General features: G+C 44.3%; 1 protein-coding gene across 3 annotated transcripts; it reads left to right on the forward strand.

Moving 5' to 3' along the window:
• Positions 1-96: 96 nt before the first annotated feature.
• LOC117711146 (septin-12) lies at positions 97-12,688 on the forward strand. 3 transcript variants are annotated; one of them, XM_076937285.1, is made up of 10 exons: positions 101-173; positions 1,516-1,703; positions 5,475-5,600; positions 5,672-5,753; positions 7,462-7,599; positions 7,736-7,853; positions 7,942-8,037; positions 11,317-11,413; positions 12,113-12,164; positions 12,253-12,686. In XM_076937285.1, the coding sequence occupies exons 2-10, from the start codon at positions 1,544-1,546 to the stop codon at positions 12,455-12,457; spliced, it is 1,074 nt and encodes a 357-aa protein (XP_076793400.1). In that variant the 5' UTR covers positions 101-173; positions 1,516-1,543; the 3' UTR covers positions 12,458-12,686. The 3 variants fall into 3 exon arrangements, with proteins under 3 accessions (XP_076793401.1, XP_076793400.1, XP_076793402.1); XM_076937286.1 differs by lacking the exon at positions 1,516-1,703 and having other exon boundaries at positions 97-173; positions 12,253-12,688; XM_076937287.1 differs by lacking the exons at positions 101-173; positions 1,516-1,703 and adding an exon at positions 2,354-2,520 and having other exon boundaries at positions 12,253-12,688.
• Positions 12,689-21,677: the final 8,989 nt, after the last annotated feature.

Here is a 21,677-nt window from a genome sequence, read left to right on the forward strand (position 1 = left end):
GATCTAACTTGGATCCTCTGTAAGAGCAGTCATTCTAACTCTGAGCCATCTCTGCAGCCTTACCTCATACCTTTTTTTCTTTTCTTTTTTGAGACAGGATCTAGCTGTATAGCTGAAGATGGCTTAAAGTTCACAATCCTCCTGCCTCAGCTTCTCAAGTGCTGGAATTTCAGGTATGTTCTACCATGCCTTCTTCTCATCTAAAGTATACTGGTATAAGATATTTTCCTGTAAGCAGGAAACAGGAAGAAACAGCCTGACTGCTTCTCCAGCTCTGCCATTTCCTCCCAGGGTGACCTTGAGCTTCTCTTAGCCTGAGATGTAAACATCACTTTATAGGGTACAGATTCCTTAGCATCCCAGGGCTCCCCAGTGGATAGTTGTAGTTAACCCATAGGAGGATGCCGACCTCTAGACAGTGGCCCAAAAGCTAAGGCTCAGGGACTGGGAAACGGAACTGGGTTTTATCAACCTAGAGTCTTGATGCAGGAGCTGACTGGGTGCCTGGGATCCCCCTCTATCTGGGAGTCTTGTGTGATTAGGTCAGGGTCATTGCCAGGTGTTGGGGTCAAGGGCTTAGGAAGCAGGAATAGGTAAGTCCCTGGCCTTAGCCCCTCCTGCCTGAGGGGGAGGGGGTAGGTCACAGGAAGGAGGAAGGAAGCTGGGGTTCTGTGGCTAACTGCCAGCCCTCCCCTCCCCCTCAGCACAGCCTGCCAGCTACTCCCAGCTCCCCAAAGGGACTCATCCACCAGGTGCTACATGAGTCAGCTTTTCTTTCTTTGTGTCCTCTGCTGCTTGCCCACGGGTCCCTGTCCTTCTGCTCTTCTTCCTCCCAGGCATTATAACCTACCTCTGATCTGTGTGTGAATGAGTGAGTGTGTGAGTGTGTGTGTGTCCTTCCTTTGAGATCTGTGTGTCTCTTAATCTCTTCCAACCCTGCTCTTTGAGCTCCTTCCCCAAGTTCCCTGTTGGGATATGAATAGCACTTTCCCGCCAACTGTAACTCTTTAAGGACTCCAGTCTAGACATAAATACTAGGGTCTGAGTGGAAAGTCATTGACATCCTATTGTAAGGATGAGGGGGAAATTTCTGAAACCAGCATGTCTCAGGATGGGGACTCAACGCCCCCAGCCTTCCACCTGAGATCATGGAGACTCAGTCTTACCAGAGGATATAGAACATAGCCAGGAACAACACCCTCAGTCAGCGTTTAGAAGTGAGAACTTCCAGCCAGGTATGCTGGTAAACATTTATAATCCCAGCACTTAGGAAACTGAGGCAGAAGGATTGCCACACACTCAAGACTGTCCTGGTCTAAGCTACATAGGGAGTTCCAGATTGGCCTAGACTACAGTATAAAACTGCAGTATAAAAAGTCTTTGTCTCTTTTCCAGAGTTCTGGGATTAAAGGCATGCACCATTGCCACCTAAGACTTTTTCTTAAAAGTTTACTCAGAGTAGCCCCTCTGAGCCCAGTCATAGCAACACAACACTTCTCTCCAAAAATCTCCCAGCAACAGGTACCATTGTACCCTTGGCCCCATGGATGGGAGGCGACCACCCTCTCCCTGCTCTTCGAGGCCCTCCAGCCCCAGGACCCCACCCTGTGAGATGTTTGCTCCTGTGGGCATTGAGGCTGTGCTAGACCAGCTGCGGATCAAGGCTATGAAGACTGGGTTTGAGTTCAATATCATGGTAGTAGGTGAGTTAGGGGCAGAGCCACAGAGGGGAGGATGAATGAAGGCATCTCACCTGTCCTGGACTCAGTCTTCTGATCTGCAGGGGCATCTGACCTAACAGCTCACAGGAGGCTGAAATGAAATATATGAGATATCAGCCAGAACTGGATTGCTCCAGCTAAGGATAATCATGAAGAGCCTTCCAGTGCAGTGACCACACATGCCTGTGCTGTAGTACTGATCCTGATTCACCACACATGACTGTGCTGCAGTACTGATCCTGATTCACCACGCATGACTGTGCTGCAGTACTTACTGATCCTGATTCACCACACATGACTGTGCTGCAGTACTGATCCTGATTCACCACACATGACTGTGCTGTAGTACTGATCCTGATTCACCACACATGACTGTGCTGCAGTACTGATCCTGATTCACCACACATGACTGTGCTGTAGTACTGATCCTGATTCACCACACATGACTGTGCTGTAGTACTGATCCTGATTCACCACACATGACTGTGCTGTAGTACTGATCCTGATTCACCACACATGACTGTGCTGTAGTACTGATCCTGATTCACCACACATGACTGTGCTGCAGTACTGATCCTGATTCACCACACATGACTGTGCTGCAGTATTGATCCTGATTCACCACACATGACTGTGCTGCAGTACTGATCCTGATTCACTACACATGACTGTGCTGTAGTACTGATCCTGATTCACCACACATGACTGTGCTGCAGTACTGATCCTGATTCAGTAGATGGCTTAGAACCCACAGAGTGGAAGAGGAGCCCATTCTCAAAAGTTTTCCTCTTATTCCTCTGTATGTGCGTCTACATACATATGCGCACACACACACACACACACACACACACACACACACACACACACACACCCCAAAACAAAAGAAAACAAAACAAGGTGTTTTAAATGAGAGAGGGATCTGGGCAGTGGTGGCACATACCTTTCATCCCAGCACTCAGGACAACCTGGTCTACAACCAGGGCTACACAGAAAAACCCTGGAGAAAGAGCGCCCTGGATTCAGTCACTAGCACTACAGAAACTGGGCATGGTGATGCATGCCTGTAATCTCAACACTTAGGAAATGGAGTCAGGAAGCATTCAAGTCTTCATGAGTAACCTAGCCAGCCTGAAACCATCCTAGGCTAAATGACACACTGTCTGGGGGAGTGGGAAAGAGAGGGGCCTAGAGAAATGGTTCTGTGGTTAAGATCACTAGCTGTTCTTCCAGAGGACCTGGGTTCAATTTCTATCACCCACGTGGCAGCTCACAACTGTCATTCCAGTTCTAGGGGATCCAATGTCCTCTTTTGGCCTCTTGAGGGCGATCCACATATGTTATCACAGACGTGTGTATCCAAAGCACTCAAATGTAAAATAAAACATAAACATATCTTTAGAGGAACAAACAAGCAGAGGCTACAGATCCCTGAGACTGTACTTGCATCTGTAAGCAGTGGTTCAGAGAGATGGAGAAGCAACTCAGTAGTTCTTCCCACACAGGCCATGAAAACTGGAGGCTGAGGCTGCAGAGCCAAGTAGAAAGGCGGGCTGCAGTGCCTGCTTGCATTCCCAGCAGTGCAAAGGACTCACAAAGGTGAATCTAGTCTTCACATGCATAAATGCATGCATGCATGCCCACTCACGTTGTCTTACTTAACTGATCTATTGCTGTGAAGAGATGCCATGACCAAGGCAACTTTGTTGTTGTTATTGTTTTGAGTTTCTTGTTGTTTGTTTGTTTGTGTTGTAAAGGTTTTTAAATCCCAATTTGAGGTGTCTACCCTGCCTTGATCATTTAGTTCCCAGATAAAAGGCACACACAACCTTAATATTTACACTAAGCCTTGAACAGTGCAAGAGCTGGGCAGATACCTACCTACCCTCTATGTTATTAGCATCTACTTTACTAATGAGAACTCTGAGTTACTACTTACTATATTTCATCTGGGCTGCTCTTAACTCCAAATGGCCAGTCCTCAGGGCCACCTTTTCATAACTCACCTCACCTGTGGAGGCTTCTCCTCCATTGCCTCTTCTCTTCTCCTTTCCCCTCCCCTCCTTCCCCCCCCCCCTCTCTCCTGGTTCTCCTCTAACCCCAAGCCCAGAAATCCTAAACCTCGCCTATGTCCCTTCTGCCCAGCTATCGGCTGTCAGCATCTTTAGTTACCAGTCAAAAATATCTTGGGGGGCAAGGTCATACAGTGTCACTTGAGTCTAAGTGCAGACTCCCTCTCCTCTGGGGCAACCAGGTCTTGAGGAACCAAGATTAGCATTCAAATACAAGCAGCATCAGGCCAATCTACTACATTTCCCCCTTTTTGTCCAATTAAAAAGGCTCTTTTTCTTATAGTAACAAACAATTATGAAAATTATCAAGTATGAATTACATTTAAAAGTCTAGTCTTTTTATTTTGTAATTTAGATGAGGTACTTTACCATCTATCTTATTTTAATGAGTTTAAAATTTTGTGCCTAAATCATCTTTCAATTTAGTATTACCATCCAGAAAACATTTTGTAAAAAAAATCTAGAACACCACCTTTTACACTAAACAAGTTCAATTGTGAGATTATATCTAATTTTCAACCCCATCAGAGATTTGAGAAGGAACAAAATTGAGAATGTATGAAGTGTAGGGTTGCAGCCTCCAAAAATCAAGAAATAACAGAGATAGCTTATATTGCTGGACAGTCCCCAGTATTGCTTGTAACATTGGAGCATCTGTCTTCAGACTTCTGGCCCAGAACATCTGATAGACCTTAAATGAAGCAGGAATTATGAATTATGAATTAGTTTACCCTGTCTTGGGAGAGTTTGCAATCAACTATCCTGCATCCATTTGTTCTTTTTGGACAGCATTTTGTTTGCAATAAAGTTAGGGCATTTTTCCCTCAGTGGCTAGCCTGCCACAACTGAAGCAACTCTATATGGAGGTAATTGATGTTCAGTATCTTCCTTGAAGTGGAATGGGGTACTGTCCCAAGCAGAACTGTCTTGAGGAGCCAATATTAGCATTTAAATACAAGCAGCATCAGGCCAACTCACTACAGCTTGTTTGTTTTCCAGACAGGATTTCACTATGTAGCTCTGCCTCTCCTGGAACTTACTTACTATGTAGACCAGGCTGGCCTCAAACCCACAATAATCCGCCTGCCTCTGCCTTCCAAGTGCTGGGATTAAAGGTGTGCACCACGATGCCCGGCTACAGACAACTTATAAAAACCATCATTTATGTAGGGTTTGTTTAGTGTTTAAGAGGGTCAGTTTCTGATCCTCATGGCAGGAAGCCATGGCAGCAGGCAAGCATGGGTTGGAGGCATGGGAACAGCAGCTGAGGCTCACATTTGCTCTGAAGACTTACATGGGCAGAGAGGGAGGGACTAACTGGCTGAGCTTGGGCTTCTTAAACCTCGAGGCCACGCCCAGTGACTTACCTCATCAATAAGACCACGCCCAGTGACTTGCCTCATCAATAAGGCCATGCCCAGTGACTTACCTCATCAACAAGGCCACGCCCAGTGGCTTACCTCATCAATAAGGCCACGCCTAGTACTTTTAACTGGAAACCAAGTATTCACATATGAGCCTGCAGAGGCCACTCTCATTCAAACCATCCCACAGAGGTGCGTGTGCACGTGCACACACACGTGTGCACACACACACACTCACACATACACACTCACTCACACATAGACAAATAGTTTGAGATACATATCCTAACAGACTATGGCCACTGTGTTCTGCATCTTAGGGCAGAGTGGGCTAGGCAAGTCCACCATGGTGAACACACTGTTCAAGTCCAAAGTATGGCAGTCAACTGTACCCAACCTGGATGTACCCATGCCACAGACATTGGAGCTGCACTCTGTGACCCATGGTGAGTGACCCTGCCCCCCACCCCCCGAGGCCCAGCCAGGGCCATAGTCTTTCATGTCTCTCCCTCTACAGTCATCGAAGAGAAGGGATTGAAGCTGAAGCTGACGGTGACAGATACACCTGGCTTTGGAGACCAGATCAACAATGACAAGTGGTGGGTCCTGGGGTGGGCAGCCCCTGTCCCTGCAAGGTCTGTGAGAAACCATCCTGCTCTGTTTCCTTCTGTATACAATGTGTGTACTACTCTCTTTCTCCAAAATTGAAGCGTGTTGAGTATGCACAGGTCTCAGGCAGCTGTCTACTACAGAACTCGTGCTCAATAAAAGCACCAGAAATCTATACTTCTGTAATCCCTGGACTCTTCCAACCGAAGCAGAAGGGTCATGAGTTCAAGGCCAGCCAGAGCTACAAGACTGTCATGTCAGAAGAAAAAGTGAAGAATGGGCTGAGCATATGTATTAGCTTTGCGTTACACTTGAGCGTTAGAATGCCTCCACAGTATGTGTGAACCCTGGGCTCCATCTCCAAGAGCATAGTCAGCAGATTTGTTGGAGTGTTGAGCTGACAAGAGCAGGAAGGACCCAGCAGAGGACTGAAGAGATTCTTGGGTGGCTGGAGAGATGTAAAGTGCTTGTCTTGAAAACGCGAGGATCTGAGCTTAGTCCCCAGATTAAAAACCATGAGCTCATGTGGGGGTTGGGGAGTGGGGGTGGGAAGAGAAGCCAGGGATGGCCATGCATTCCTGAGGTCCTGTTACTGGGGAAACAGACAGGAGGGTCCTAGGGTTTGGCTGGCTAATCAGTCTAGCTCAAAATACAAGGTAAAGTCAGGTGAGGTAGTACCCGTCTTTTGCTCTTTTTGAAACGTGGTCTCACTATACATAGCGAGCTCTGGCTCATAGTAGGTCTGGATGTCTTAGAACTTACTATGTAGACCAGGCTAGCCTCAAATTCACAGAGATCCACCTGCCTCTGCCTCCTAAGTGCTGGAATTAAAACACGTACGACTATGCCCAGCTGGCACCCGCCTTTAATCCCATCACTTGCTCAGGAGACAAAGGCAAGTGCGTCTCTCTGAACTCAAGAACAGCTTTGTTTCCATAGAGAGTTCCAAGTCAGGCAGAGCTACACAGAGAGCTCATAGAGAGCAACTAAGGAAAAGAGCCAAAGACTGACCTCTGACCTCCACACACATGTACATACATGTGCGCGCGCGTGCACACACACAGAGACATATACACAATGACTCTTGCACCCACCAAGTCACCAGGTGAGAAATAATGGTGTCCTGAACCATGCTGGTGACCAATTGCCGTTTAATAAGCAAGCAAATTTTATATACATATGATATGTATGTTAGTCTATGCATTTTATATACATATGACATGTATGTTAGTACATGCATTTTATATACATATGACATGTATGTTAGTATATGCATTTTATATACATATGATATGTATGTTAGTCTATGCATCTTATATACAGATGACATGTATGTTAGTATATGCATGTGTTGATGCTGGAGAGTGAACAGAGAGTGTGGTATGTGTTAGCAAACATCGAATGGTATCCCAGCTTCAGTTTTTGCTTTTTATTCCAAGACTCAGTTTTCCTAAATTATCCAGGTTGGCTTTGAACTTACTATAATCCTCCTGCCTCAGTTTCTTGAAGAGCTGGCCTATTACACCAGGCTGAGCCAATAAATGCTATTAATATGCTCACTTTATGAATAGGAAATCTTCAACCTCAATGGCGAGAGGCAGAGGTCTCTGTGTGTGTCTCTGCTCATGTAGATAGACCACCCAGAGGCCAGGAGATGTGGGTCCTGGGGGTGGCACTGAGGAGATATCTCTGCCCCAGCTGGGACCCTATCCTGAGCTACATCAACCAACAGTATGAGCAGTATCTACAGGAGGAGCTTCTCATTACCCGCCAGCGCCACATCCCCGACACCCGTGTGCATTGCTGTGTGTACTTTGTGCCACCCACTGGCCACTGGTGAGGTGACCCACTGGCTGTGGGGAGGGCCACTTGGATGGGGGTAGGCATGATGAGAAGGATCCTTGATAGCAGCTTTGGGCTGGCTTTACTTCCCTCACTCATCCACCCAAGCCCCACTGTTACTGTCTTATAGTCTACGGCCCCTGGACATTGAGTTCCTGCGGCGGCTGTGCCGGACTGTGAATGTGGTACCTGTGATTGCCAGGGCTGACAGCCTAACCATTGAAGAACGAGATGCTTTCAGGAGCAGGGTGATCTGGGTGTCCAAGGCAGAGCTGGGTCAATGGGCAGGGAACAGAGTGGTTGGTGAACTGAGGTCATTTGTACTTGGCTCCCCAGATCCAGCAAAACCTGAAAACTCACTGCATCGATGTGTACCCACAGAAGTGTTTCGACGAGGACGTCAATGACAGGCTCCTCAACAGTAAGATCCGGGTAAGATGCAGACAGTGCGAAGGCCAGCAACACCAATGGCATTTGACCTTTACATCTGAAAACTGATCCCTCTCTGCAATCCCAGGAAATGTGTGTATCTGTGTAAAGTTTCCTCATCTGTCCACAAATTCAAGATGAGCAACAAATAGCTCTTATCAGACAACCCATAGAAAAAAAATGCTTGCCAGCCTGGCTCTACCTGGAGAGCCATTCTTACATACATCCTTATATACATTCTTACATAGAAAGAACTCTTACTACTCAACAATAAGAGACAATCAAAATGTAAAATATACAAGGGAAGCCAGACATGGTGCAAAACATATACCTCTGACATGTTCATGCACACACACACACACACACACACACACACACACACACGCTCACGCAAAAATAAATGAGTAAAAAATACAAATGTGCCAGACAGTGGTGGTGAAGCACACATCTTTAATCCCAGCACTCAGGAGGCAGAAACAACTGCATCTCTGAGCAAGTTCCAGGACAGCCAGGGTTACACAAAGAAACCCTGTCTTGGAAGAAAACAAACAAAAATTTAACTCTTAGTTCCAGGTGTGGTAGCATAGGTCTGTAATCCCAGCACCCAGGAAGCTGAGGCAAGAGGATTGTGAATACAAGGCCAGTCTGTGTTACATGTTACATTAGATTGGGATATATCGTGATTCCTTATTTCAAAAAACCAGGCCAAGGACTGTGGAGCTGACAAGTTTGAATCTCTGCTTTCAACCACAAGTAAGTCAACAAGTGTAGAACCTGGCAAACTTCTGTGTGGATGGCCAGACAGTAATATTTTAGACTTTGTGGGCTAGACAGTCTCTGTGCAATTACTCAACCCTGCAGTTGTGGCCTGGGAGGAGCTGCAGAGGAGAGAAAACAATGGGTTTCCTTCTATGCCAATGAAACAGCCTGTATGTAGAGTGTTTGGAAGCCCTGGGCTTTGTCCCCATCACCACAGAAAAGAAACATCCCAGGCCCTCGGTAAGTAGCACAGAGTCACAATGCATACCTGCTATGCATGAAGCTGTGATTTTAATCTCTACCATTCCAAACAACAATAATAAAATCAAATATGTTTTAATGATGAAGGCCATGGTGGTACATACCTGTAACCCTTTGATCCCAGTACTTGGGTGGTGGAAGCAGGAGGATCAGAAATTCAAGCCCATCCTTGGCTACATGAGTTCAAGGCCAATCTGGGATAGATGAAATCCCGTCTCAGAAAACAAATTTTTTTTTTTTTGCTTTGGTTTTTTTGTTTCTTTGTTTGTTTGTTTGTTTTGAGACAGGGTTTCTCTGTGTAGCCCTGGTTGTCCTGGAACTTGCTCTGTAGACCAGGCTGGCCTCACACTTACCTGCTTTAAATCTGCCTGCTTCTGAGTGTTGGGATTAAAGGCATGCACCACCATGCCCGGCAGAAAACGAATTTTTAAAATCCAAATAATAAGGTGTGGTAAGAAGACTCAATAATTAGTTCTGTCAAGCTGAGTGATTTTAATTCTATTCCTGGAACCCATATAGTGGAAGAAAAGAACCAACTACAGACAGACAGACAGACAGACAGACAGACAGACGGCTGGAGAAATGTGTCAAAGGTCAGGAGACTGGATGGATACTCTTCCAGAAACCCAAGTTCTGTTCCTAGAACTCAAGTTAAGCAGCTCAGTATCACCTGTAACTCAGCTCAGGGAATTCAACACCCATCACATGACTCACGCATACAAACTCACACATATACATAATTTAAAATAATATTTTTGAATATTTTAATTTATTATGTACTTACGTGTTTGCCTGTGTGTCTGTGTATGTGCCCAAAGAAGTGAGTGAAGTCTGCTCCCTGAAGCTGGAGATCCAGGGAGTTATGCGTGTGCCCGATATGCATACTAGAAATGGAACTTGGGACCTCTGCAAAAGCAACACGTGCTCTTAAACCACTGAGCCATTTTTCCAACCACTGTTTTTAAATCTTGAAAAATAAATACATAGGGCTGGAGAACTGGCTCAGCAGTTAAGAGCACTGACTGCTCTTGCAGAGGTCCTGAGTTCAATTCCCAGCAACCACATGTTGGCTCACAACCATCTGTAATGGGATCTGATGCCCTTTTCTGGAGTATGTCTGAAGACAGCTACAGTGTATTCATATAAGTAAAATAAATAAATATAAAAAATTAAAAATTAAAAATAAATACATAAACATAATTAAACAAACAAACAAACAAACAAACAAAACCCCAAAACAAAGCCAGTCATGGTGGCAGACCTTTAATCCCAGTTCTTGGGAGGTAGAGGTAGGAAGATCTCTGTAGGTTCAAGTCCAGCCTCATCTATATAGCAAGTTAAAGAACAACCAGGGTCCCAGCAAGACCCTGTCTCAAGCAAAATATTTTTTAATTACAATAATACATTTAAAAGATCTACATATTTTAGGTTTATGACAAAGCTGGTGAGATGGCTCAGTGGATAAATGTGTTTGCCAAGCTAGATGACCTGAGCTCCACCCTCAGGAGATAACCAGCTCTCCCAAATTGTCCTGTGACAATGTTTCATGGCTTGCAGGTACCACACACATACATGGGTGCACACATACACACAAATGGATACATGTAATTAATTTTTAAAGTAAACTTACTTATGGGAGTTTTTTGTTGTTATGTGGTTTGTTTGTTTTTGAGCCATGATCTATCTTCATAACCCTGGCTGTCTTGGAACTCACAATGTAGACCAGGCTGGCCTCAAACTCATGGAGATCTGCCTGCCTCTGCCTCCCCAATGCTGTGCCCAATGCAATGCATGCACCACCATGACCTGGGTCCAAAACTGTGCTATCCATGTGGGAGTTGCTAGCACCACCACATGTGTGGGCTACACTGCCAACACTTAACCAACCCTGTGGGCACTTCACCATGAGCTAAACAGCCCACGTCAGCACCATTTATGCATCTGTTTAATAGAAGGAGTGAGGGTACTATGAACTCCAGCTGGCGTTTTGGGACTTCCTAGGGTTTTAAAAATATGATTTATTTACTTTTATTTTATGTGTATTAGTGTTTTACCTTCATGTATTTCCGTGTGAGGATGTTGGATCCTCTGAGACTGGAATTTCAGTCAGTTGTACGCTGCCATGTAGGTGCTGAGAATTGAACTCAGGTCCTCTGGAAGATCAGACAGTACTCTTGACCACTGAGCCATCTCTCCAGCCCTGGGACTTCCTAGTTTTATGTGCCCATCTCCTGCCTCAGATTCTCTTTTTCTCTCTTTTAGGAACAGATCCCTTTTGCTGTGGTTGGGGCTGACCGAGAACACATAGTGAATGGGAGATGTGTCCTGGGCCGGAAGACCAAATGGGGCATCATCGAAGGCAAGTTTGGGAAGATAGCAGGCATGCAATGAGTAGGAGGTTGGAAATCAGGGCATACCCTACATCCGTGGCATCCTTCACATGCCTCCTCTGGCATCTGCCCAAACCTGGAAGGCAACCATGACTTGCCAAAACTTAACATAGCCCCACGAAGTGCCTGAAAATAGGATTTCCTTCTGCCTCAGCCTCTCAAGTGCCGAGTTTACAGACCTGGACCACCTCAGCCAGCTCCCTGATTTATTATTACCGTATTATCACCATTATTAAAAACATATGGAGCCAAGCATGGTAGCACATCCATACTCCTAGCGTAGGAGAGGTGGAGGCAGGAGAATCAGAAGTCCAAGGTCATCCTCAGCTACCGATCAAGTTTGAGGCCAACCTCAGCTTCATGAGACCTGGGCTCAAAAAAAAAAAAAAAAAGAGTCATGAATTTTGTCTCTGGTGTAACGGTCCTAGTGTTATCTGTAACGAAGGATAGATTCACTAGTTTAGCAACTAGTTGTAGGAACCAAGCCCCAAGGATACAATAATGAATGAATATGTCAATGAATGAATTAATGAGTGACTGAATAAACCAAGAAAGAGGAAGTGGGGGAAGACAGGAGACTCATGGCAATAGTGGGTCCCAGAAGGTACCATAGCGCAGCAGCTGTGTACTCTGAGAGTACAGAGCTGTGCTAGGTCCATGTCTTGCAGTGGAAAACATGGCGCACTGTGAGTTTCTTCTCCTGAGAGATCTGCTCATCCGGTGAGGTGTGGGGCCCCCTGTGATCGGGTGGCTGCAAAGGGGTCCTGGGACCACTGTGGCCCAGACTGACTTGCCTCCCCTCATTCAGCTCCCATCTCCAAGACCTGAAGGACATCACCCACAATGTACACTACGAGAACTACCGGGTCATCAGACTCAATGAGAGCCACCTGCTGCCCCAGGGGCCAGGCTGGGTGAACCTGGCTCCAGCCTCCCCTGGACAGCTGATGGCCCCTGGACCAGGAAAGGTCCGAAAGCGAGCGAACAAGGAGTCCAAGGACGATGAGTGCTGAGGGACCATAGCCCAAAGCCTGCTAGGCTCCTCCCTTCCTCAGCTGCCAGCCCCCAAAACACATCCTAGAGCGTCTGTGTGAACCTGGAGTTGCTTTGTACAAAGTGCTGTGCTTAGACAACTAAAGGGTTTGTAAACGAGTTTGCCGAGCCAGTCTGATACAAGAATATTGTTCTAGGGGCTGGGGATTTGGCTCAGTTGGTAGAACTCTTTGTCTAAGGTGCCCAAAACCCCGAGTTTGATCTTCATCACCACATGAGGCCAGGTATAGAATGCACATCTGTAATCTAAGCATTCAAAAGGAAAGAACAGGAGGGTAAGAAATTCAAGGTTTTCCTCAACTGCATAGCCAATCTGGGCTGTAGTACAGAGTTTATTGTTCTCTCTCTCTCTCTCTCCCTCTCTCTCTCTCTCTCTCTCTCTCTCTCTCTCTCTCTCTGTCTCTCTCTCTCTCTGTGTGTGTGTGTGTATGTGTGTGTATTCTTGGGCTGAGGAAGTAGTTCAATAGAACAGTACTTATCTTAGAATATGATATATATACATTTTTTGCAAACAAATCAACTTTTATTGTATTTAAAAAGGCAAAGTTCACTATCATAATTTAAATAATTTTGTTCATTTTCAAAATTACATTTAATTCCTATATTAATTTTTAAGGGGAACATAGGAATTTTAGGAGGTAGTCCTTCATTAGATTGCAGGAGCTCGGTTGGTTATATTCTGGAAAAAGAACGACACATTTTCCCTTATTCTTTCAAGAAATGGGTCTGGAGGATTTAAATGGTCTCCAGAAAAATGTTTCCACTGCTTCAGCTGTGACATGGACAGAGGTCTCAAGGAGTTAGACTTCTGAGAGCCGAACTGACACTGTCTAGAGGCGACGGGGGCCTTCCGACACATCTTCAGTGTGATCTTCTCCCCCTGTGCACTCACAGTCAGGCAGGTCATGGGTAACACACTGTGAATTTTCATGTAATGTGAACAAGTTTTCAAGCTCTTCCACTGAAAACTGGATCTGCTCAGAAGATCTGGTTAGGTCTACAACGGCCCCAGAAAGGCCTTGCTTACTGACCTGCCTTTGATACATCTTTTCCTCTATTGTCCCTGTAGTCAGGAGTCTGTAAATATGTACAGGATGTTTCTGACCATCTTTCCATACTCTAGACACAGCCTGGATGTCAGTAGCTGGGTTCCAACCCATATCATAGAGAACTAAGTGAGATCCTCCAATAAGATTAAGTCCCATACCACCAGCTTTTGAACTTAATAGAAAAACAAAATCAGTACAGTATTTACTATTGAAACTATCAACAATTTGCTTCCTTTGAGAGACTGGTGTTTGGCCATCAAGTCTCACACAAGCATATCCATGACGCTTGCAAACTTCTAAAATATTCAAGGTTCTTCTCTTCTTTGAGGATGCCTGCGATGGGTCCTTTCAAATGGCTTAAAGTATTCAAGGTTCTTCTCTTCTCTGAGGATGCCTGCGATGGGTCCTTTCAAATGGCTTATTACATAGGGTTCTCTCCCTGAAGAAGCCTTGTTCTTTTTTTGATATGGGTTTCTTTCCAAAGTGACTCCCTAGGATTCCTTTCAAGAGTGGGTTAGATACAACCTTCTCTTTGGCCTGAAATTTGGCTCCTACTTTAGAAGAGTTTTTAGACTCTAGATTGAACATTTCACCACTACAGCCTTTCTTTGCTCTACTGTAGACATTTTGAACTCTGTTCAAAGGTTCTGGGACTGATGTAGCTTGGTTAAAGACATCTCTTCCACAAACCAGGATCTTCTGCAATTGCAAGGGTTTGAGTAGGAAAGGGCTCACTTGTTTGGGCTGTTGAGCTTGTCTACAGTGCTCACTTGCTCCCTGCAACTTGTCCATTTGCTTAGGGGTTGAGAATGTCGACCTGTGCCCAACAACAGGTGCTCCGGCTCCTTTGCTATCTCCCATTATTGAATCCTCGGCTCTTTGTTTGGGGTGTAAGTTATTGCTTGACCACAAATTGTCTGGCCTCATGTTGTAAGAAAGTTTCTGTTTGGTGAAAGTCACCATTCTATGTGTTCCTTGAAATGCCTGCCTTAAACCATGAAAAAGCAGTTGGATGAATTTGGGCTGGGAGGATTTCTTAGGTCTTTTGGAAGGAACAGTGCTTGCTTGAGTGGTTTGAATTCTGCTTCTCAGTGTTCTAGGACGACTGAGTTTGTAGAGCCTTGTGGTTTCCGTTTTAGGTCCCTTGGTGGTTGTCTTCACTGGATATGCTAGGTGATAGGTTTTTCTGGGGCTTGATTTAACCCATTTTTCATCCTGATAGTCATTCTCTGATACGGAGTGAACCTGACAGAACACATAGTCTTTGGCTGTTGTTTCTTCTGTCACACCAGAGTGGCTATCCCATTGCTTTTCTTGAGTGTGACCTTGTACAGAAGCAGGAGACAGGGAAGATCTGGACTGGAAACTTCTTCTAGAACTAGGACTCTTGGAAGCCAGCGGAGAGTATCTAGCTGTCCTTCGAGCACTCTTCCGTGGATCTGCTCTGTTTTGTGCAGAACAGTTTGAGACTTGAGGTCTTTTTTCAGTTTCTAATCTAAATCCAAGATGCAACCGAGTCTCACCACGGCCTTCAGGGGTGCTTAAAAGGTGGAGCTGTGAGTAGATAAGAAGGTACGACCCAAAAGCAGACTGTGACTTATGATAGCAATTGAATCCTGAACATCGGCCACATTGTAAGCAGAAGGGATACTTTAGAACAAGACCTGACTCTAGAGGTGGAGGGACATTGTGGGGTATTTGGCTTATGAGTCTTCCTGTCAGTTTTAGCTCTAGTTCTCTTAGCAGTTGCTGTTTTGAGATCTCGGTCTTGGACTGGGAGAGAGAACTTGTCTTGAGGGAAGGCTGAGACTCAAAAGTCCTAGTTGGTGAGCCACATGGTGGGATTTTACTCTGCTCCCTGAAAACAGAATCTCCCCTAGTGTAAAGTATCTCAAGAGTAGAGTCTGATTTCTTCATCAAGGCAGGAATCCGGGCCCCGGTACATGACACAGACACATGCTCAGTGACTTCCTGGAATAGATCGCTGAGCTTTGAACTTTTTTTCTTTACTTTTAACTTAATACCAGAGTATTGCTGTATTATGGAAGACGTGGAGGCACGTGTCCATATCTTTAAAGGCATTTTTTTCTCTTTACTGTGACATAAAATATGTCTCTGAATATAGTTTTTACCACTGAAGTCTGAGAAATGGTCTTTGGAACCCTCTCTAGCAGGCTTTGAGAAAATTCCATCAGTTCAGCTGGAACCCCAAACAAATTATGCATAGTTTGAGTGGTTCCCAGGACATTCCCCAGCAGTAACATATTGGAGAGGTATTTCCTAGGCAGTCGCTGCCTACAGACATGACTTTCCCAGGCATTCTGTTGTATGCCCAGGAAAGAACGGATAGAGCTTCTTCGAGCCCCTAATCCTGCCTGAAACTCTTCAGATAGTAATCTCAATGAACATGAAGAATACCTCTGGAATTCCTCCATCTTCTCCTTTTTACTCTCTTCCTTAGATAAGATAGTCATGCTCCAGATCTCAGGATATGGGGCTTCCTTGGTGTCCCCTGTCTTATCAGAGGGTAGATTTGAAAGGACCAAAGGAAGAACTGAAGATTTTATCATAACAGTGTCTGTATAGGACTTTGAAGACTGCAAAATACCAACACCAAGGTTTTTCATACCAAAAGCTCTTGAAACTTCTGGCACCCCAGAACCCTGAAGGTGCTCTAATTCGGTTGTTTTGTCAACGCTTGAGAGAAATGGGATTGGAGGGCTGTGTATTAACCTAGATAAGTAGTCCTCTGCTTGTAACTTTGCTGATGTGATCATCTCTGAGTCTTTATTCTGACACACCCATCCTTGATTGGAATCCTCAATTTTCATTACTTTGGGAGATTCTGGTTTGAGGCCTAGAGATTTTCCAGCCTGAAGCCTTTGCTCATGAGTTAACACTGTAGGTTCCTTAAGGGTAGATGTTTGCTGAAATACTAATTCTGCAGAAGTCACTTGAATATCTGCCCTTGGAGTTAACTCCATAGGTTTTACCAGGTCTTGAAGATGTGGTCTTGGGTGTAAATTCAAACATTCTCTTACTTTAATGCTAGATCTCATGGTGAGTCCTATTAGTTCTACAGTCTGAGGACATGGTCCTGGTGCCACTTCTTCAGATTTTACCATCAGAACCAGTGGTTTGGGAGTTAATGAAGTCTTTATCATTTGAAAGCCTGGCCAGCGTTTTATTTTTAAAACCTGATGTGTTGGATCTATGATTAATTTCTTGGATTGCACATTTTGTAGCCAAAGGCTTGGAACAAATTCTGAACTTACCACATCATGTATTTTGGGAGTCAAATCATTGTATTTTGATTCTTGAGGGATACTCTCTGGAATCATCTCAGACTTTATAATTTGAAGTGGCGGTCTGGGGATCACTTGTACAGTTTCAGAAACTTTTTGGAGGACAACTGATTGAGGAACTGGAAGCTGTGTCTTTGCAGATTCTGTCACTTGATCTCGCGGCTTTGGACTAACCCCTACAAAGTTTATCATTTGATCCAGCGATTCTATTGGAGTGATGCTTGCATTCTCCTGGCTCAGATTCTGAGGTTTTGTTAGCTTAGCTGCTACCCCTCCTGGCTGCCGTGTAGCAAAAGTGAGCTCTACAGAGTCAGTATTTCCCACCACTTGACTGGCTTGCTTGCATGATAACTCAGAGGATTCTTTCTGTAGCCACAGCATAGAGGCTAAATTTTTAGATTTGGGAGTCTGAGGTCCTGGCCCTGGTGTTATTCCTGAAGCAGAATCTGGGACATGACAGAATGGCCTTGGTGTTGATACTACAGATTGTTCCCTTTGAGATCTTTTCTTACAGCTCAACCCCAGAGGTCCTGAGTCTTGAGGACATGACCTTGGAGATTTTTCTATAAATCCAGTCTCTCTATTTACTGGCTCTGGAGTCATTCTAAGAAATTCTTTCCCTTGCTGTCTTGCTTCACAAGTCAGCTCTATCTTGTCTGCAACGTGATTCTTCAAGTCGAGGGTCATTCTATCAGATGCTGTAACTTCATTTGTCTGTAACTTCTTGAAATCTTGAAATTGAGGCCATGACCAAGAACGTAACTCCGGAGTTTTTGGGATCTGGTAGCTTTTCTGTAGGTTTGGCTCTGAGGATTTTGAATCTTGATCACTTAGTGTTGGAGTCAGATCAACAAATTCTGGTACTTGAAGATCTAGCTTCAGGGGCATCTGTAATGATTCTAAGACTTTATCTAATGAGTCTATGACCTTATCTGTTGGTTTAAAGCTCAACTCCATAGATTTCTCCATCATTTCTGTGCTTTTCTGTCCCAATCCCTTTGTCCTTTCTAAAGATTCCACATCTTGATAAATTGGTGGTGAAGTAAAGTTCACCGATTTAGGGACCTGAAACCTAGGCTTCATGATCATTTCTGCTAAGTCCACCACCTGTCGCTCTGGTATATATGTGGCTTTAGTCGATTTTGTGACTGGATCAATTGTCTGTGCCATTAGGTTCCCAGACTTCATATTTTGAAGAATTGACTTTGGTGGTAACTCCACAGATTTTCCAGGTTCTGGCAGAGACACTGATGACAATTTCACATGTTTTACACCTTGCCACTTTGGCTCTGAAGTAAATGCCAAAGATTTCATATTTTGCTGCTGTGATTTCAGTGACAAATTTGAGAATTTGACACTAGTCAGTTCTGGTCCTGTTAAGAGCTTCTTGGTGGACTGTGGTCCTGATGCCATCATTGTTTTCTCCTCTGAAGGAAACAATTGGCAATTCAGACTTTGCTGTTCAGATCCCATCCTCAGCTGCTGAGGATTTGTATCTTGGAAACATGGCTTTGGTGGCAGGGAAGACATAGGATGCTGTGAACTATGGCATGACGTCAATTCTGAAGAACTGATTCTTTGAGATTGTGACCCTAATTTCAACTGCACAGCTTGAACTGTTTGAAAACAAGGTTCTGGTGAAAACGCCTTACTTCTCAGGTCATTCAGACCACAGCCAGGCGTCAGTTCTACATCACTTGCACAGAACATAGTCTGTGTAGTCTTCTCTGGAAACTCTCTATCTTCAAGGCAATTCTGGTAAAAACCACAGAATTCAAACTATTTGACTGAGGCCTCAAAGTAAATATAGGTGGTGCACTTTGCTGCCATGACCCAAGCCAGTTCTTCAAAGATGGGGCCTTTTCAGACTTTGCCCCTATCATTAAGTTAGATGAGTTCACACCTTGAGAAGGTGATTCAGAGTTTAACAGAACAGATTTTATACTTTGAGACTCTAAGCCAGGGGTCAAGTCAAAGGACTTAATGTTTTGTAACTGTGGCCCTGAACTGGACTTTACAGACCGTTTGCATTGAGGTTTTGACTCAGGATTAAACCCAGAAGAATTCATACCATTCATACCTTGATGTTGTGGACCAGGGTTGTATTCCATAGGTGCTATACCCAAATTGTTTGACTCTGGATTTAATTCAGACTTCAAATCTTTCAAGTGCTGTTCTTGAAGTTTTGGAGCTTGTAAATGTGGCCCAGGGTAGTAGCCAATAGAATTTTCAGACTGAGATTTTTGATTTAGAGTACATGCAGGAGAACTTATATCTTGCAAATGTATTCTGGTATTGCACCAAACAGGATTGACACGCAGAATTTGTGGTGGCAGAAATGTACAAAAATTCATACCTTGAAAAAGTGGCCCAAGATTATATCTATTAGAACTTTCACACAGAGGATTTTGCCCTGGAGTGTATACAAAAGAATTCACACCTTGCAAATGTGATTCGGGATTGCACTCAGTAGAATTTACACATGGAGGACTTGGCTCTGGGGTGCATGCAGAAGAATTTGCACACTGAGGACTTGGCTCTGGGGTGCATTCAGTAGAATTTATGTCTTGCAAATGTGACTTAGGGTTGCTCCCAGTCGAATCTAGACATTGCAATTTTGATCCTGAAAAGCATGAAGAAGGATTCTTTCCAGGCAAATGTATTTCAGTATTGCACTCAGAGATTATACACCGAGTGTTTGGATCTGGAATGCATGCAGAGGAATTTGTATCTTGCAAATATGGCCCAGATATATACCCACTGGAATTTACATATTGAGAATTTACATCGGGAATACATGCAGAATTCACATCTTCCACGTGTGACCCAGGGCAGAGCACCTTAGATTTTACACCCTGAAGGTCTGGATCAGGGTGCAACTTAGATGATTCTACATCTTGTATCCCGGTGTTGGGTGCCATAACATTTTTACTGTGACTCCAGGCACAGGATTTCCTACATTGCAATCTAGGTTCATGACTGAATTTTGGAGATGACTCTTCCAGCAGCTTGACCTCTGTGGTCACTGCAGGAGGTTTTATCGCTTGTAACTGTGGTCCAGGGTTGAACCCTAAATAATGTTTACCTGCTCCCAGGCCCAACTCAGAGGACTTCACATCTTGCAACTGTTGCTCTGAGTTGAATTCCATCGATTTCAGGTCTTGAAGTGTTGTACACAAGTCTGATGACTTGATATGTTGCAAATGTGGCCCATGATTGAACTCTGTTGATTTCATACTTTGAGGCTGTTGCTTTTGACTTAATTTGTGAGGTTTCACATCTTGCTTCTGATTTCTGGCTTTGAGTCCAAAAGGTACCACATTATAAATTGGCGAGGCCAACTCTGAGAATCCCACAACCTGTAAGTCTGCATCATAATTGACCTCCTTATCCTTTGTTGTTTGTGGATATGTGGACTCTCGCTTCTTCCAACTTTAATCCAGGGTTGAAAGACTCAGGCTCCATACCTTGAAGGTGTAATTCTGGTTTTAATTTAGATAGCTTCCTTTTCTGTAACTCAGAGGGTACCTTGAACTGCAAAGGTTTCCCATCAAGTGCCTTTGAGAAAATCCATTTACTCGAGTCTACATCTTGCTCAAGTGGCTGATACACAAGGGCCATGGGTTTCTTTTTTTGAACTGTGTCTCCTGAAATCCCTTCTGAAGACTTTACACCCTGTAAGTGTGGGCCAGAATTGATCTCTGGAGGTCTTCCATCTTGAAGCTCTGTCCGCAAAACTGATATAGAATATTTCTTATCTTGCAACTGAGGGCCTGAGCTTACCTTTACAGATTTTCCATGTTGGGGCTTTGTCTCTGCTATTGACTCCAGGGTCATCCTTTGTAACTTTGGGCCCTGATTAAACTCTATAAATTCCATATCTTGGAGCTTTTCTCCTTGAAACAACTCACAAGGCTTTTTATTTTGCTTCTGTGGTTCAGAATTGAAGTCCACTGCTGTTACACCTTGAGAGTTTATCTGTGTGATCACCTCAGAAGGTTTCATACTTGTCAAGTGTTGTTCCATAGAGTCTACATCTTGAAGTTTCCTGCCCATGATAAGCTGGGGGTATTTCAAATCTTGCAAGTTAAGGTCTGAATCCATCCCTATAGACAATGTGTCTAAAAACAACTTCCTTGGGGTGAACTCAGGTTCCTCACCTTGTAATTTTGGACTAGGTTTGATTTCTACTGATTCCATACCATGAACATTCTTCTCTGTAATGACTTCAGATGGCACACGTTCGAATTGTGGTCTAGGACTGAAGCCCATAGATTTGACATTTTGGACTTTTACACCCAGGATCGTCCTCAAAGATTTCAGATCTTGTAACTGTGGGCCTGATTCACAGTTTTCCATCTCCATTTCTTGAGGCTTTGTCTTCAGAACTGAATCCAATTTTATAACTTGGGACGGTGGCCCAGGTTTAGAGTCTAGCTTGACCCTTCGGATATTGGTCCCCATGATTAAATTACTAAATGGTTTACTTTTCAACTGTAAGCTGGGACTTAACTTAAATTTCATATTCTGGGACTTTGTTTCGGGTGTCAAGTCAGAACATTTTGCACTTTGTCCCTGGGGCTCAGACTTCATCTCAGATTTCATACCTTGAGGTTTTGTCTGAAGTGCCAACTCAGAGGATTTTTCAGTTTTCAACCCTGTATTTTTATTGTTTTCTGACTGTGACCCTTGGCCTAATACCCCAGATTTCACTTCTGAAGATTGTGACTCTTCTTTAAAAACTGAAGATGTCAAATCTTGAGGCTGTTGTATTCCTGGGGATGGCTTTAATGGTTTCCCTTCTTGTGATTGTGTCCCAGGGGTCA

Source organism: Arvicanthis niloticus, chromosome 6 (genome assembly GCF_011762505.2).
Source record: "Arvicanthis niloticus isolate mArvNil1 chromosome 6, mArvNil1.pat.X, whole genome shotgun sequence".
Taxonomy (NCBI): domain Eukaryota; kingdom Metazoa; phylum Chordata; class Mammalia; order Rodentia; family Muridae; genus Arvicanthis; species Arvicanthis niloticus.